At 36.9% G+C, this 15,844-nt stretch overlaps 2 protein-coding genes across 3 annotated transcripts; one reads left to right on the top strand and one right to left on the bottom strand.

Annotated features, from left to right (window-relative positions):
• Positions 1-521: 521 nt before the first annotated feature.
• On the bottom strand, positions 522-4,990 carry LOC131791676 (uncharacterized). Its single transcript, XM_059109034.2, has 5 exons — positions 4,787-4,990; positions 4,082-4,502; positions 3,576-3,679; positions 2,890-2,991; positions 522-1,838 (listed from the first exon to the last, which is right to left on the bottom strand). The coding sequence occupies exons 2-5, from the start codon at positions 4,444-4,446 to the stop codon at positions 1,750-1,752; spliced, it is 660 nt and encodes a 219-aa protein (XP_058965017.2). The 5' UTR covers positions 4,447-4,502; positions 4,787-4,990; the 3' UTR covers positions 522-1,749.
• Positions 4,991-6,607: 1,617 nt separating this feature from the next.
• LOC131791633 (enhancer of polycomb homolog 1) lies at positions 6,608-15,825 on the top strand. Of its 2 annotated transcripts, none has more exons than XM_059108976.2 (15): positions 6,608-6,984; positions 8,298-8,457; positions 8,883-8,965; positions 9,370-9,435; positions 10,700-10,795; positions 11,169-11,282; positions 11,386-11,534; positions 12,190-12,367; positions 12,464-12,513; positions 12,643-12,754; positions 13,078-13,167; positions 13,306-13,454; positions 13,564-13,710; positions 14,103-14,561; positions 14,938-15,825. In XM_059108976.2, the coding sequence occupies exons 1-15, from the start codon at positions 6,835-6,837 to the stop codon at positions 15,014-15,016; spliced, it is 2,082 nt and encodes a 693-aa protein (XP_058964959.2). In that variant the 5' UTR covers positions 6,608-6,834; the 3' UTR covers positions 15,017-15,825. The 2 variants fall into 2 exon arrangements, with proteins under 2 accessions (XP_058964959.2, XP_058964958.2); XM_059108975.2 differs by having other exon boundaries at positions 11,166-11,282.
• The last annotated feature ends 19 nt before the right edge of the window (positions 15,826-15,844 follow it).

The raw sequence follows: 15,844 nt of genomic DNA, 5'->3' as shown, positions 1-15,844 counted from the left end.
CCACGGGAAGCTCAGGTAATGACCTCTATTCACCAGGGTGGGGAGTGGGGGGATGGGGGGGGGGTGGTGAAATAGTCAAACTATGTGGGTCAGTATTGCTAACTGAAGGCGTGAAGGAATACATCATCATCTTACTTTTTCAGCTGTTTGTATCCTGCTTTACAACTTGTTATTAGTCAACAAAATTAAAATCACACAGATCAAAATTCTTTTTGTTAAAAATTTGCAAGGGTTTGAGAAGGTTAACTGAGAGAACCACAGTTTAAATGAAAACCCAGTATAAATTAATCTGCACAGAATACTCAAATAACCTTGAGCATGATTGAGAGACACCCTGCACTCATCTGACTTTGTAAGGTATATCACAACTCTATCCTTCATTGAGTACCTGCTGGAAATCCCAGTTCAAAAGAAACAGCCTATTGAAGATCTTATGTAACCTATTTATCCCTAACACCCTTATAATGCAAGATTTCTCAGTGGTTTAAAAGCTCAGAGAAGAAAAAGTAGTAGGACCTGAGTCTGGATTTCACATCTTTATTAAGAAGTTGATCACATGCACCTTCCCATTTAGAAGGGAGCATTTTACCAAACTATTGCATATTTCACAATTCATTAACTCAATTGAGTTTGGCTCAGTTTCAACCAACATGATATGAGATAATATGATATAATTAATTCTCCCATCCAGCTGCTAAACATTTCCTTGTAAATTAGTTATGAGAATTTAATGTTAGATCAAGATAACAACTTGTACCCAATACGTTTGAGTATTTTCATTACCTGTTTGCTAAATAATATATGGATATTTTAGGGAGAAGTTATATGATGTTAATCACTTCTGGGAGTTAAAGGGTTAAGTGACAATGAATCACAAACTGAATGTCAATCATTATCAACAAGATCATTCTCTTGTCAAGGCTACCAGTATGTATAACTGTATGCAACAGGTGCATAGTACTTAAAATACTTCACTTTATGACTACCAAAACACCCTGAGTTTGTTTTAATTGAACTCTTCCAACAAAGACCAACCTTGCTTACATTATTTCTAAGTTTGTCAGAAATAAGTATATCAGTCTGATCAATTACTTAGTATCCAACTTTGGACATAGAATCTCTAGTGAGTGCTCCACAGAGATATTGAAAATTTTGTCCTATGAAATATCTATGTAGTTATCTTTGAATAATTAGAGAGGAATTTAAAATAACAACGATTATTGTTTTCAAATTAAATCATATTAGCACTCAAAAATTTTTTGTGCAGAATTATCAAGTGTATTGTACTTTACATTGCAAGTAATTTTGAGCTCAAATCTCTCTCTCTTCTAAATTTTTATACTACTAACACTTCTTCTTTCCAAGGTTAGTCCATCACAACAACAACAACAACAAATTCCCAAAAAATTTTCAGATTTCTTTTTACTCAAACACACAAAGGAATAAGCAGGGAAAGAGATGTCCAAACTTACCACTAACTTACCATTATACAGATCAGCACTATTAAATATATCTATAACTAAGCAACACCTTAAAAAGTAAAATAAATTATCCTACATCTATAAAAACAATTATGATAAATAATATTAAAGGTATAGGTTTGATTAAAACACCTTGAACACCCTCACTACTGCAAATATCCCTTCCCATACTTGCACCATGTTTAATTTTCTACCTGGGTGCAAAAAAAAGAATTCCCTCATTTATTGCTTTAGTCAAAAGAAAGCTGAATTTTCCGCAACTCTCCATTCAGATGTGGTGAATTTTGCTAATCCATGTAACAGCCTTGTTCACTGGTGTCAAACATGCATGGATCATCACAAAAAAGGCAAATGGAGCTGAAAAAAAACACTGATGGTTAAGAGTGATATAGAAATCTACACCCACACAAAGAAAAAATATAAAAAAATCACAAAAAGGCAAATGGAGCTAAAAAAAAAATACTGACTGTTGAGAGTGACATAGAAATCTACACCCACACTAACAAAGATAAATATAAAAATTTAAACAAAGAGACAAAAATGTGGCTGGTGTATGGAGTATAAAAATTCTGCCTTTAAACCTGCATATTAGGTCAGGGTTAAAACAATACATTTAAGGGAAGTCAAGTCTGAGAGGATTTAGCAGGCTGACTCTACAAGACAATTTGTTTTAATTTATAAACTGAGTTGATAAATAAAATAAGGTAAATTGGCTACTGTAAAGAGTTTGTAAAGCTGAAGTTTCAAGCATTAGCCTTCTGTCAGAGCAAATAGCCACAACAACTCACAAATCCTCTACTTGCTCTGATACTTGAACTTGAAATGTCAGCTTTGTAAACTCCTTCCGGTGGCCAATTTACATTTTATTTGATAAAACCAAATTATCTTGTGCTACTCCCCCCCCCTCCCCCCCACCAACCCCTGACCCAGAAGCACAGCCTCTTTAAAAACCTTACTCCTTTGACCCTAGAAAAGCCTGTGTTCCTGTGTTACAACAAGTGATTTCAAGAACTCAACCTGCTTTCTCCCTCTCTCTTTTGTGCCTACTAGCTTAGTGTCCTAATCCACAACACATAAGCTGCTGGCGAAGGCTAGGACCAAGAACACTATAATTAATTTACCACTGCACTGTGTACACCATTTAACCCTTTAACTCCCAGAAGTGATTAACAAGTAACTTCTCCCTACAATATCTATGCCCTATCCAGCAAACAGGTAATGAGAATACTCAAATGTATCAGGTAGAAGTTGGTATCTTGACCCAACACCAAATTCTCACAACTTATTTACAAGGAAATATGTAGCAGCTAGAGGAGAGAATTGAGAATCAGATCTTGGGAGTTAAAGGGTTAAGTAATAGGGGGTGAAAAAAAAGAAGTTTAAAAAATAAAATGACAGTGGATCTTACCAATATAAAATATTAAAGGTACAGCTCCTGAAAGCAAACCATAGAAAGGAAGTTGAAACATGACCAGAGCTGTTAACTGTTCTGAAAGGGACAGCTTCTGACCTGAAATACAGTTGAACAAAAATTACTAAAAATGAAAAGAATGATACTTCGACTTCACATCCATGTAAATCATTCAACACAACTTTATTTGTATCTTCACAAACATATTCTCCTGTAAGTTCAGGCCTTTAATCTACACATGAACAACATAAATGAAAAGAATAAAATTTTTTTTTTTAAAAAGCCCACTAGGATGGATATGTGTAAATGCACAACAATAACATGTATCATTAATTAGGTGCCAACAAAAGAATTTGTATAAATTTAGCCAAATTATATGCATCTGTGGACATAGCTAAAAAAAAGCCCCCCTCCCCCCCTTCCCCAAAAGAATTCTCCAACTTTGAAGAAAATTTATTGAAATAAAGTTCACAAATAATTTCTTCAATTCTGACTTGTTTTAAGGAACAGATTGGAGCAGCTGAACTGGGTATTATCATTAGTATCAATATGTAAGGACCTATGTGCCAACTTGTTTATTATAAATATAAGAATAGATGATAATGACAATATCAATGACGACAACAATGATGATTGCAGTTTGGTTATCACTTTCGGAGTTTTGGGACAGCAGTTGTCCTTACCTAACAAAGTGATGGGGCAGAACCCAACCATGTTTAGCACATAGATCAGAAGGACTGAAAAACTTGTCCAAAGAACGCAAAAGTTCAAATCCTCTGAATCAGTCCTGAGAACATGATAGTTAAACAGTTGACAAGACATCAAAAAAATAAATCACCATTCTTGTTTCACATATTATTATACACTCATGTCAGACTCCAGACCTCACCAAGATTCAATCTTCATGCACTCTGATTGAAATACTGGTAAGCCCATACTGATTTCATGAAATCAATTTTTGGCCCATGATTTACAAAATTTTTCTAAATACTCCCCACATCATGCATGGGTTATCATCCTGGTAAACCATTGCAAAATGTGATTTATTGCCTTTTCAAACTTTTGTATTAAGGCTCTCACAGTTTTAGTCACTTTTCCTCCTGAAAACGAAGAAAACTGAGGTCACAAACTTAAACATAAATTTACATACAGAGGCTGGGTAAAGGTGTCCAGCTTATATTATACTTACACTACGACAGCAACAATAACAACAATCAACAAAATCCATGAATAATTCAGCTGATAGTATGTCATGTTCTGGCCAAAATTTTCAGGAGCAAGATTGCACTGGCCTCTCAGACATACAGTGAAGAATCTTTTCCAAGGACGTGTTATAAGTGGAAAGACAAACTGGAATCCACTGGTGTCTTCACAAACTCTCGAGGATTCTTTTTCCTTGTATGGTGGAGGATCCTCAAATTCAAAATAGTCGGAAATTTCAATAAAATGATTGACGATGTCTTTCTTTTCCAAGTCGGTGTTATTGTTCACTTTCTGTGTAATTTCATAGGAAGGAGGAGGTCCAAGTGGAAATTCCTCCACGTTTTCTGACATCTTGTGTGAAATCCAGTACTACTCAAGCTAAAAAAATATGTGCCACAGCCAGGGTACTGGAAGAAGAAATCAATAATGATCCAAAACTAAAAACATTAGAATTCTCCTCGAATTTACTTGATCATGTAGGCCAATTAAATTTTAAACTATGCATAGCATTTATCATAAGGAAAATTATTCGTGTAAACTAATCGCAATCTTGCATGTTGAATAATGAAGAAAAAAGATGAAAAAGTGACGCAAGCTCTTGTCATGTATTTCTAGGATGAGATTGTTCGAGTAATCTGGGAAGGAAATGAAATGCGTTTCTTTCGCAGATATTAATCCAAACTTAACTCACATGACGTGACGTTCCTCTTTTTGCGAAGGAGCTCCTCGGTGTCGTAGAGATCTCAAAGTAAATATTTTGAACTATACCTTACATCATTTGAAAACTTTTTCTTCCAAAACTTTTCGAAAAACTAGAAGACTTCAAGTTATGAGAGGGTCATTAATACAATTTCGGTGATTCGATTCAATGTTGTTTTGCTTTTTCTGTACCATAATCCCCTTCGAAATGGGTTCGTCTAGAAGCCAATCAAATTCAAACCTGATTCGCGCTTACAAACACACTAATCTCTTGACTTGCAAAGAGTAATTGCCCATCCTGACAATAAAGTCACCTACTAAACCAGGAGCCGAATGGGTCCGTGACTAAACTCAGTGCCAAGAGGCTGAACTGAGCTCCTAACTAACAGGTGAGGGTGAGAGACGTGGGGGGGGGGGGTAATTAGGTGTATGCAAATCCAAGCAAGCCGGCAAGTCTCACCGAGGTATACCTATCTTCTAGAGAGCCTGGAATCCGAGTCAGGACATGAGCTCATCGGTAATCCTTGGCATGCATTTCTTTAATCAGCAAATTCGCTTAATCTTGGCCTCCATCGGTGAGTTTTTTTTTTTTTTGAGGCCAAATCCGCCGAAGCTCAAACCTTTTAACCCCCTTCCCCTTGCTGAAACGCAATACTGTTTCAGCAGAAAAAGGGTATGGTGAGGGGAAAAATAATATAAAGGAAGATTGAACTCAAAATAATCATATTTGGCGAGTTCCCTAGAGAGACAAATGCACAATGACCCTCTGAATTTTTCTTGAGAAAAATTAAGTTCAAGTGCGACATTTCTACACAAACAAAATTTAAGCGACCATCAAAAACGGAGATCTTTGAGATAACTCAGTGAGATTCACTCCCCTCCCCCCCTTCTCCTGCCCTCCTCTCCCGGCCCACTCCTTCTCGTAACTTTTCTCATGGTCCATGCCAAAAAAAGTTTGGCTGATTATGGTTTCCCTATGAATATTACAAAGAGAAAAACTCCAGGCTGTTTGAGTACAGTCATCACTTTTATCATTGTTATTTTCAATATGTTACTATTGTTGTTGTTATTGTCGTTAAAGACTTCCTTCAGCTTCTTACATAAAGATTTATTGGGCCCAGAAGATTCAGCTTTCCAGATATTTGAATGAGGGGAATAAGAGACAGCCACCGTAACATGCGTGCAAATGATCGTAGAATAAGTCAAATTTGTCAGATATTCGTGTGATATCAGCTTTGAGTGAAAGAAATATTTAATTGCCTCTTTTCCTATGTCGGAGTCAACTGTGACCCGATTATTTTTTAATTTTTTTTCCAAGAAGTCAAATGCAGCCAGTACTAAATATTTGTCTAAATTTCACACCCTTGCATATCCTGAAAAAGGATTGTATACTCAATATGTCAAAGGAGAACAAGGAGAAATGGCTTTCATTATCCTCTTCAATTCTTTCTTACGTTTGAAAAGATTTCTGTCTCTGCTTTTAGGAGTCTGAGGTCCACTTACGGTTATAGATTATTATATTCAACACAAGGGTTTTTTTTTGAGAGTGCAATTGCTTACGCAAGGCGAGCTGTCCTCAATCTGGCTTTATTTTGAACGCAATTCTAGAATGAGCGATAAAAAATCCAGCCATATTCAAAATATTGATGGAACAAAAGTTTTGCGGATAAAATTGGATTACATTCATACATAACCGGGTCGCATCTATGACACGAGGTGAAAAAGAGGAACAAAAGTAGCCGGTTACGCCCTAGCGCCCTTCAATACAATGCGCGCGCAGGGACGACCGTGTTGCATTTTGGGACATATTTCCCCTATGAGCGTTTTTACCGCCATGATGGATCCTAGAAAATGGGATCCCAAGAAGAAAATTTGTCAAAGTCAGTCTTAAAAGACGACCTGACAGGACATAATGTTCAAAATGCTTTAAATCGATTTCCCTAGAGTAAGTTTCAAAATTTTCTTGAACCTGCACGCTTTGTGCAGTGTTTCAAATTTTTAAATTTGAGCGCCGCTTTGGGAACTTAAGAGCGCGTCAAGATGAGTAAGTCGTTCAGAGCTCGGCAGCTCGATTCCAACAAGCCTCTTCCAGTGTATCGGGCGGAGGAACTACCCGATTTGACGGAACTCAGCGCAATAAATCGTGCCGTACCTCAAATGCCTACTGGAATGGAGAAAGAAGAAGAAACTGTGAGTAAAATAAGTTGTCAACTCGCAGTATTATGCTCATTTCTTTTAGAGGAGATGATGTACAAGTAACATTCAAAAAATTATTTTCACTTCCTAATCGAAACATCGGATTAGGAAAACTAATGATGTTTTGAATCGTTATTTTTGAACGATTTCTCGAGTTTACAAGCTTCGTGAAATGTACTTAAAGTTTGTTCACGTGATATGTGTGCGTAAACCCGCCATTTTTGAACGTGATCGAGGACGATCATATTAATGTCTGCAAAATGCGGAAGTAGCTTCCAAATGGCGCGATCGAAAAATATTTTCGAATTAAGGTCTGAAGTTCCGTTTGCTTGTGTCTTAAAACCTTTTACCTTGGTGCGATGGGAAGTTTTATTACGTTTTGGAAATTTATGCGTTGGCCTTTTTCTTGCCTTACAAGTACGTGTTGTAGAGACTGGCTTCTAAAACTTAAGTTTGATGGAATTGAAAAAATATTTGCTGCCATGGGGACATTTTTTTAAGGGAACAGTTGATGAAACCATTTGAATTAAATTTTTGTAAATCTAGATTTTAAATGGATTGTTGTGAAGAGTACTTCTAAATTTACCTCTAAATTGATTGTGATTATTTTGTGTCAAAGATCCAGTAATTTATCCCTTTATCATTATAATTTTTCTTTGAATTTTAAAATTTATCTGCATAGAATCTCTAAGCAGTGAATTAGAATTTTTTGTTTAAAAATTTATCAGAAGTGATAATAGGACCTGAATTAATAAATGGTCTTGAATATTCCTGGATTAAGTTTGACATAACATGCACACACTTGTATTTAATTTTTTAATATGTGGTATTGGGACACTGTCTTATGAAAAAAAAAACAGACTACAATGCAATGTTTGGCAGGAAAAAGTCAAACTATGCTTAAATTTTGAAAATCCCCTTTTGATAGTGTCAAGAGAAGCAAATGGTAACAAGGAGAATATTTAAGAATGGTTATATTGTGCTTATTTAAGCCTTAAAAGTTTTCAAATTCCTGTAAGAAGCTTTTGAGTCTTTTTCTTTAAGGAAACATATGTTATGAAGTTTTATCTTTAATGAAACTCCAAACAGGAAATTGTATAATACACCAGCCATTATTACTTGATTGCAAAAGTGTTCGCATTTTCTACCTTATATGCTCTTTGGAGCTGCAATTTAGAGGTACTCCTCTTTATTAGAAAAGGTCCACATTATGGAGGTTTCCTTTTTTAAGAAAGTATAGTGTACATTGATTTTTTTTGGACAAAGAAACAGGAAGTGAAGCAGCCAGATTTGTTCTTTCTGTCTAGGAACACCATCTTCAGAGAGCAATCTCAGCACAGCAGGTTTATGGTGATACTCAGCAGCTGGTGATACCAACTCCAGACACTGAGGAAATCAAAGATAAAGTTGTTGAATTTCTTTACCATGATCCCTTCAAACAGCCAAAGCAATACATCCATGTCCAAGGTTTGTTTGCATGAACTATGCAAGGGAATAATTATTGGTTGGAATTATTCATGACTCTGTCATTTGCTTAGAACTCGCTCCAAGCCATGTCCTCACAAGGGTGTTCTCTTCCACCTTGAAAAAGAGGTTTGGGGTGAAATTGGCTGTCCTGATATGAATATGATGTTAATTCTAAATCTTGCACTATCTACTTACTTGCAAAGGTCTCCAGTTAAACTGTGGTATTATTTTCAAGTTTTTTCTTTTAAAAATTTTATTTTTACCCTTTAACTTTTGATGTACTGAGTGTGTCATATAGGTTCATGTGTGATATACTCAGTACGTCACACAGGCGGTAAAGGAGTTAAATTGATCACTATGAAAACATCATTTAGCGATGATCTCCACGACATTATTTGCAATTGAAGGAATCTTTCTCTTTCAAGCTTTCAATTTTGAAGAGGAACTGCCTGAGTATGATATGGATTCTGAAGATGAGGAGTGGTTGAAGAACTTCAATAAAAAGAAGGTAACATTACGTAATCACACTGAACTACTCAAGCAGGGTATGCATTGAATGCATGACGTTGATGTGTTTGACACATGATGTCTTTCATTCCCTAAATTTTGTTCTTTTGAGGTCAAAATCTATTTATGACATTTGTGGACTTTTTGATCCAGCCTTAGTAGTAACTATACATTTACAAGGTAACTTTTCCATCTTTTGTCTCATGCCTTTCTTGCTGGAGTGGGAGATCTTTCTTTTCTCATTTTAATGATTTTACTCCTTTGCTTTGTAAATATTTGCTTTTTGTTTATCAACAAGTTCTTCAATCCTTTGGGTAGTGGAGTTTGATTACACAGAGCACAGTGATGGAGTTCGTTTTTTCTTTGTTTGAAAAGGAAAAACTGAATTTTTTTCTCTTGTCATAGGAGCTGCTGACTCCATTTAGATTTGAACAATTTCTTGACCAGCTGGAGAGAAATTCAGGAAACCAGGTGATTTAAATGACATTTTTGTAATGTTGTGTTGTGTTCTGGATAGTGACATACAGTACTTGGAAAATAACTAGCACATAGGGTGTTTTGTGGCCACTGACTCCTAACAGAGGCGAAGCCATATATGGCATCAAGGTAAGTGAGTGATGGTCACAATAGAATTCCAATCTTGACCCAATTTTGATCCAATGTTTCCTGGTGTTACTTATTGTTTGTTTTGGAGTACTACTGAAGACAATAAAAATCTCACAATAAATTCAGGATGGCGTGTGAAAAAAAAGAAATTTCTCCTTGCAGAAGTAACAAAATAGGTTTGATTCACACATCAAGGAAACCTTGAAGAAAAATTTTATTTGTTGAAGAGAGAGAATTTTAACATTTCAATTGGCGACTAATGCCCCAAAAAGCAGTTAAATTTGTAAAACCAGCAAAGTCTCAAAGACAATACCTTGAGTTTAACAAGGTGACCTTATTTGATGGAATGATGGAACAGTGGAATGGGGGAATATCCTTTAATTCAGAATGCCTTGTTGTATGAAAAAAAAGTGTCACAAGAATGGAATTTCAATGAAAGAAGAAATTGATTAACAATTAATAAGCAAAATTAAAAGAAGCAAAGTTTAATCATTATTGGAGCCTTAAGGATAGACCGATAGAGGAACAGGGAAGTACTTGAGCTAGCCCCTATAAATTATTGTTACTATTACTATTGCAGTCATTGCTATGATTATTGTTAATTTGATTATTTGTTACCATTAAATTATTGGTTGAGTGTCAATTAGTCACTACATTCTTAAATCATCTTTTTTAGCATAACAAGGTACTTGTTAATCTGTGGGATGTGGCAGGTTTTCTGGTTTGCTTGTGAGACAAACCTCCTACAACACTTCCTTCTACCATCATTATACAACCTTTAGCTCTTTCCAATGCTATGAAAATTGTGCTACATGTAAATCAGTAGCCACATGCAGTCTTGAACTTCATATTTTGCGTTTTGTGTTTGTTCCTAGAGGTGTAGTATACTGTTGATTTTGAACAAGAAGATGAAAATTTTAAAAATGTAACATCAGATCAAACTGAGTCAAAAATAATTTGGCAAAATTGCAAAATGGGAAGTGAAGGTGTGAGGGGAAGAAAGCTCACTAATAAGCAACTCTAAATAGTTAACTCTCTTTTTGATTATTTTGTCCATCCAAAGCTACAGAGATGATGTGAAAAGTTATTATGAAGAACAGTTTGTGTAATTCTTCTTTTCTTTTTTCAGGTGGTGTCTTTGAATGAAGCCAAGTCATTGTTGAAAGAAGGGGGTGATATAATAAAGCCACTCTATGAGTACTGGATGAATAAACGGAAAAAGCTGGTATGGGGCTGACATTATCTTTTTCAGTCCTCCAAGTTCAACTTTTTTGAAAGTAGTTGGGTGGCAACTTGAATCATAAAATGGTTACCAAAAAAAAAAAAGAAAATAAAGAAACCACAGGAAGTGAAATATAAATGTCAAACTGAGTTTCAAGTGTATTCTAAGTTTAAGAAAGTGAGAGCTCAACAAATATTGAGGGATTTGAGGCAAAATGTTTTGTCAAAAGGTTAAAATTCAGAGTTTCAGTCGAAAAGCATGGAGATTTTTAATGGAAGGAACAGATGCTGAGGCTAGATTGTCATTGCCTGACAGGTGATGATTGTGCAAACGTTTTATTGTATCCTCATGTTTGCATACTGTTTTGTTTCAGAAGGATCTGGTGATATCACTGACCCCACAGCTTAAAGGAGAAAAGAGGGATGGCTCATCTGCTAGTGATCCATATGTTGCATTTAGAAGAAGAACTGAAAAGATGCAAACAAGAAAGGTAGATGATTGTCAGTTTAACTGAAAGTGTTTCATTTAAGATACTTTGTGCTGTTTAGTGTTATTTAAACCTTTGATATAACTTTTCCACCCTGTTTTTGCAGAATCGCAAGAATGATGAAGCCTCGTATGAAAAAATGCTGAAGCTTCGCAGAGATTTAAATAGAGCTTGCACAATATTGGATATGGTGAAGAGGAGAGAGCAGTCAAAAAAGGAACATCTGCAGCTTACTATTCAAGTGTTTGAGAAAAGGTACAACATCACTTTTTGTGGCAAACCAGGCCAAGCACACTTTCAAGAGGAAATAAAAAGATCTTAATTTTAAAATGGGAGAGGATATAGACTCTAAAGGTTTCTACTTACCAAGTGGCAGTCATGGTAGCCCTAGTGGTTGTTCTGTCGGACTGTGGATCAAGAGATCCAGGTTTTAGCTCTGTTGGGGTCACTGTGTAGTGCTGTTGGGAAAGGTGTGAGTTTGATGGTGCATCTCTCCACCAAGAATGTTCATGGGTATTTGCAAACTGTAAGGAAGATGTGATCTGACAAAATGCTGGGGTAGTGCATGATTGATTGACGTCCCATCCATAGAGTAATATTACTCAGTTACTCTTTGCTATGGAAACCATAATAAGATTTGATCAGATGGGTTACTAAGTTCTAAGGCTGTCTTTAAGGCTGTGAGAAACAGATATGAATTTGATTATGTAGACCCCCAACAGATTCAAATTCCAGATATTTTATTCATTAATAGAATCTATGGGATATTCCATACCCAATCTGATTATAAGTCTGTGTTAATCAAATTTCTCAGCAACACTTACATGTATTGGAATTCGTTATAATAAACAGAATATCTGACTATTCTTTTCAATTGGCACTAATGTTAATTCCATTTTATATATACTAGATATGCTGCTGGAGATTTTGCAGGTCAGATCCTTCAACAGTGTATGGATATGATCAGATATCAACCTCCAGCCACCAATCTTACTGTGCCAACATCAGCAGGCTATGGTGAGAATGTAACACCTGGCTCGCGTACAGGAGGGGAGAGGGATCACGAATTATGGAGAAGAGGAGCACAGGTAAAAAGATTTCTTCCAAAACTCATCTACATGCATCATCTATAAAAACTATGTTAATAACCTAATATACATGTGTCATTCTTCTTTTTTTCCTAGGAAAGGGCGCGAGCAGGCAAGAATGACTACCTGAATTACAATGAATTAGGGTAAGTATGTCAGATTTGATAACTAACTATATGTAACTTTTGAGAGCATAGATAAAAATCTTTTGTTGTTGTTGTTGTTTTCATTATTTAATTTCTAATATAGTTGAAATGTGTCAAACTCTTCTGCAGTATTAAGAGGCCTAAGCTCAGTCACCCTGCCAAGGCACCTCACATTCAACCATCTGGAGATCAGATATTGTTCAGTGATGATGAAGAGCCAATTCACGTCTCTCCGCCTCCAGTAAGGAAACGTACTAGACTGTCTAGTATAGTTGATTTTAGAATCAGCTTGGAAGCAATTATTCAGTTCTTGAGCTATACAGGAAGTGGTGAAGAATATCTGACTTAGACAAAATCAGGACAAGCTGTAGTTCAAATCTGTATGGTTGACGTCGATTTTTCTTAGTCCCACATGCGTGACAAGTGTAATATACCTTTAACTGTTTTGTGTTCGATTGTTTTTGTGTGTTCAATCTAGTTATCGAGTTCTTAGGTGTTTTCTCTTTGGAACTGAGGTATTTTCTTGCTAATTATCACTGGGTTACTTTTCTTCCAATCAACCAGGTGGATATTCCATCAGAACCTGAAGATGATGAAGAAGACCCTGATGGTAGATTCGCATTTAAAAGAAAGCTTGGCGTCAGATACATCGCGGTTGGTTGATTCGAGTATTCCTAATAAATGCAAGAACATTCTTTTTGCATGAATAATTAAATGTTTTAATGGTACAGAACTACCCTAATAGATGTTTTTAATCCAAAGAGTAAAGTTATTTCCTTTGTTGTTCCTCAGCCTCGATTCGATATGCCAGAGCCGCTGCCATGGGTAGATCCCTCCGAAGGTGGTTTGGGTGATAGGAGATTTCGTTTCAGTTGTACATCAATATCATCGCCGCAGAGAGTCATTGGATTTGCGCGGAGGAGAGTGGGTCGAGGTGGAAGGTGAGGCAGCTCTCTCACTCTCTTTGTGCTGATGTTCTTAATACTGTTGGTCCACATGCGCAAAGTGATGTGTATAACACATTGTACGTGTATCTTCTTTTTTGTGTAGGATATATATGGATCGGGGCTACAGTCCTTTATCGGAAGACTTAGACGAGTTAGACATGCGTCTAAACGCTTTACCGTCATCGTCCTTCTCGTTACCCAATGGTTTATTTCCATATGACCACCTAACAGGCTGGAAGAAGCCATCGTTGTAAGTTTTTAGTCTCTTTTACATTAACTTTTACCTAAGTTTCGTGCTTTTAAGCTATACTGTCGGTGATGTTGCATGTATGCTTTTTACAATCGTAACATCGCGAAGTGTTCTTAACTTTGCCACTGTATTGCTCACGGGAAATGAGTTAAGTTTTCTATTTACATTCCTATATGAAACCGAGAGAAAAACCTTAGCCCCGGAAAGTTTGACTTCGAAGGTGTTGAAGAATTTCTTGAATGATTAATACCAAAAAAGCTATTAACCCTGTCGAGAGCATAGCCTTAGGTGGTTGGATATTCATATCCCAACTAATTGTCGTGATAAAAAATGATTTCAGTATTTGCTAGAACGTGCCTTTTGTCTTACTCGTATATGTTTCTTATCTTCAGACTGCACTTCAGACCCAAATCACCACCTGCACAAGTATCACTCTCGTCATTTTCGTCTTCATCGTCGTCGGAATCTCCGCCTTCCAATAAGCAAAGTGGAGAACCAAGACCTCGCCTTCACAGAAGCTTTTCTACGCAACAACGGTCGAAATTTTCGCTCAATCCCACCCCGACAAACGGGGTGGTAGGACCAAACTTTACGCATTCAACTCTGAATCGTAGCTCGCTACCAAATGGACCTTTATCAAATCAAGGTGGCTACACCACGGGGACGTTGCTTAGTAAAAACGCCGCATACTCAACAGCGCCCATGAAGACGGTTTATGCTTTGAACTTTCCGGTCACGAACAATTTGGTGCGGGGAAGCGCGCCATTTTCACCCACCTCTCACAACTCTTCGCCGTCAACCGGTACTGTGTCGAGAGCGAACGCTGCTGAAAGCTCTGGCGTTGAACAAATGTAAGCAATTTTAAAGTTTCTGATATATAAAACTAATACATGAGGTCATATTAGTGTATCTCACCGTGGCAGATAATTGGGCGTGGGCGTGGGCGCGGGGAGGGGGGGGTGGCTGGGAGGCTTAGTGCTAGTTACCTGTTAAACTGTCTTTTCAGAAGGCAAACGGAAAAGACTACCACGCAAGCTTCGGTGGCAAAAGTAACTCGCATTTTCACTAGCCTGTCATTCCTGAACGAGAGCGTGGAACAGGCTAAGTCGGTCTTTGCAACAGTTTTAATTAACACTGAGACTTTCTTCGCTCCTCTTAAGTCATTTTATTCAAAATAGAAGAATGTACATCCATCTCAAGACAGTTTTTGTTGTTGCTGTTTTTCAGGGAATTAGATGCAAATCGAGCAGATGCCCTGCTGGATGGATTAGGAACCTCAGTCAACACATTACCAAACGCAACGTAATATTCGTGGAATAATCTAAATGGAACAACGCAGCGTACTTTAGTGTAGTTATTAACCAGGTTTGAGGCCAAGTTAAAGGCCTAGATTACTGGTCGTGTGAGTGTTTCGAAATACTCATGTAAGGGCCGTAGAAGCGTTGGAACTCCGTGAAATGTCTAGTACATTGGAATTTTCGAAGGAAAAGCGGAAGCGGATAAATGTGTTAAAGACCCTGATTATTGTCAGGACAGCAAACCTACTTCAGTCACTTGATCATTGCAGTCGTTTATGTACTCATGGTATTTACTTTTGGGAAACAAACTCAGCATAAACTTGACCTACTTCACTGTTCGTTCTCTCTAACTTCAGCTAAGTTTCGCTCGGTGCAACAAGTTACTCATTTGGCATATTTGCCATAACTACGCCAATCATTTGTTTTGTGTCACAACTGGGTCTCCTGAATGATGAAATTGTTTTGCACAAGGTAACTCTATTGGAAGTTGTTGCTGTGTTTTTGTGTGTGCAAAAATGAGTTTGAGACTTTTTGCATCTTGCTCAAAATTTGTATATTATTTGAAGTTCACTTTCAGAACGCTTTTTTCGTATAGTTTTGTATATTATCACGTTGTTTCGTAGTTTGCTTTTGAAAGAACTGCATTTACTTTCCGAGCTGTAGTTAAGAAGAACGTTCAGTCACATCCAAGAAAAAAAACAGACATTAAACTTCAAAGTTCGAAAACGTCGACAAACTCAGGGAGGTATGAATTTAGTGAAGAACAACCACATCCTGCTCGTGTTGCACGTAGTGATGCCTCGTTTCTTTAAAACCTCCTCAATTTGAAACATCGG

The sequence above is a fragment of the Pocillopora verrucosa genome, chromosome 10 (genome assembly GCF_036669915.1).
Source record: "Pocillopora verrucosa isolate sample1 chromosome 10, ASM3666991v2, whole genome shotgun sequence".
Lineage (NCBI taxonomy): Eukaryota > Metazoa > Cnidaria > Anthozoa > Scleractinia > Pocilloporidae > Pocillopora > Pocillopora verrucosa.
The sequence above is the reverse complement of the archived record's forward strand: the minus strand, read 5'-3'. Positions and strand labels throughout refer to the sequence as shown.

Excerpts from the sequence above, each read along its gene's own strand:
- LOC131791676 (XM_059109034.2), bottom strand. The coding sequence starts at position 4,446 with ATGTCAGAAAACGTGGAGGAATTTCCACTTGGACCTCCTCCTTCCTAT. Across the intron at positions 3,680-4,081 it reads GTTATTGTTGCTGTCGTAGT|GACTGATTCAGAGGATTTGA; the intron begins GTAAGTATAATA and ends TCATGTTCTCAG. Across the intron at positions 1,839-2,889 it reads ACCTTTAATATTTTATATTG|CTCCATTTGCCTTTTTTGTG; the intron begins GTAAGATCCACT and ends GTTTTTTTTCAG.
- LOC131791633 (XM_059108975.2), top strand. The coding sequence starts at position 6,835 with ATGAGTAAGTCGTTCAGAGCTCGGCAGCTCGATTCCAACAAGCCTCTT. Across the intron at positions 10,796-11,165 it reads TGAATAAACGGAAAAAGCTG|AAGGATCTGGTGATATCACT; the intron begins GTATGGGGCTGA and ends GTTTTGTTTCAG. Across the intron at positions 12,755-13,077 it reads TTCACGTCTCTCCGCCTCCA|GTGGATATTCCATCAGAACC; the intron begins GTAAGGAAACGT and ends CCAATCAACCAG.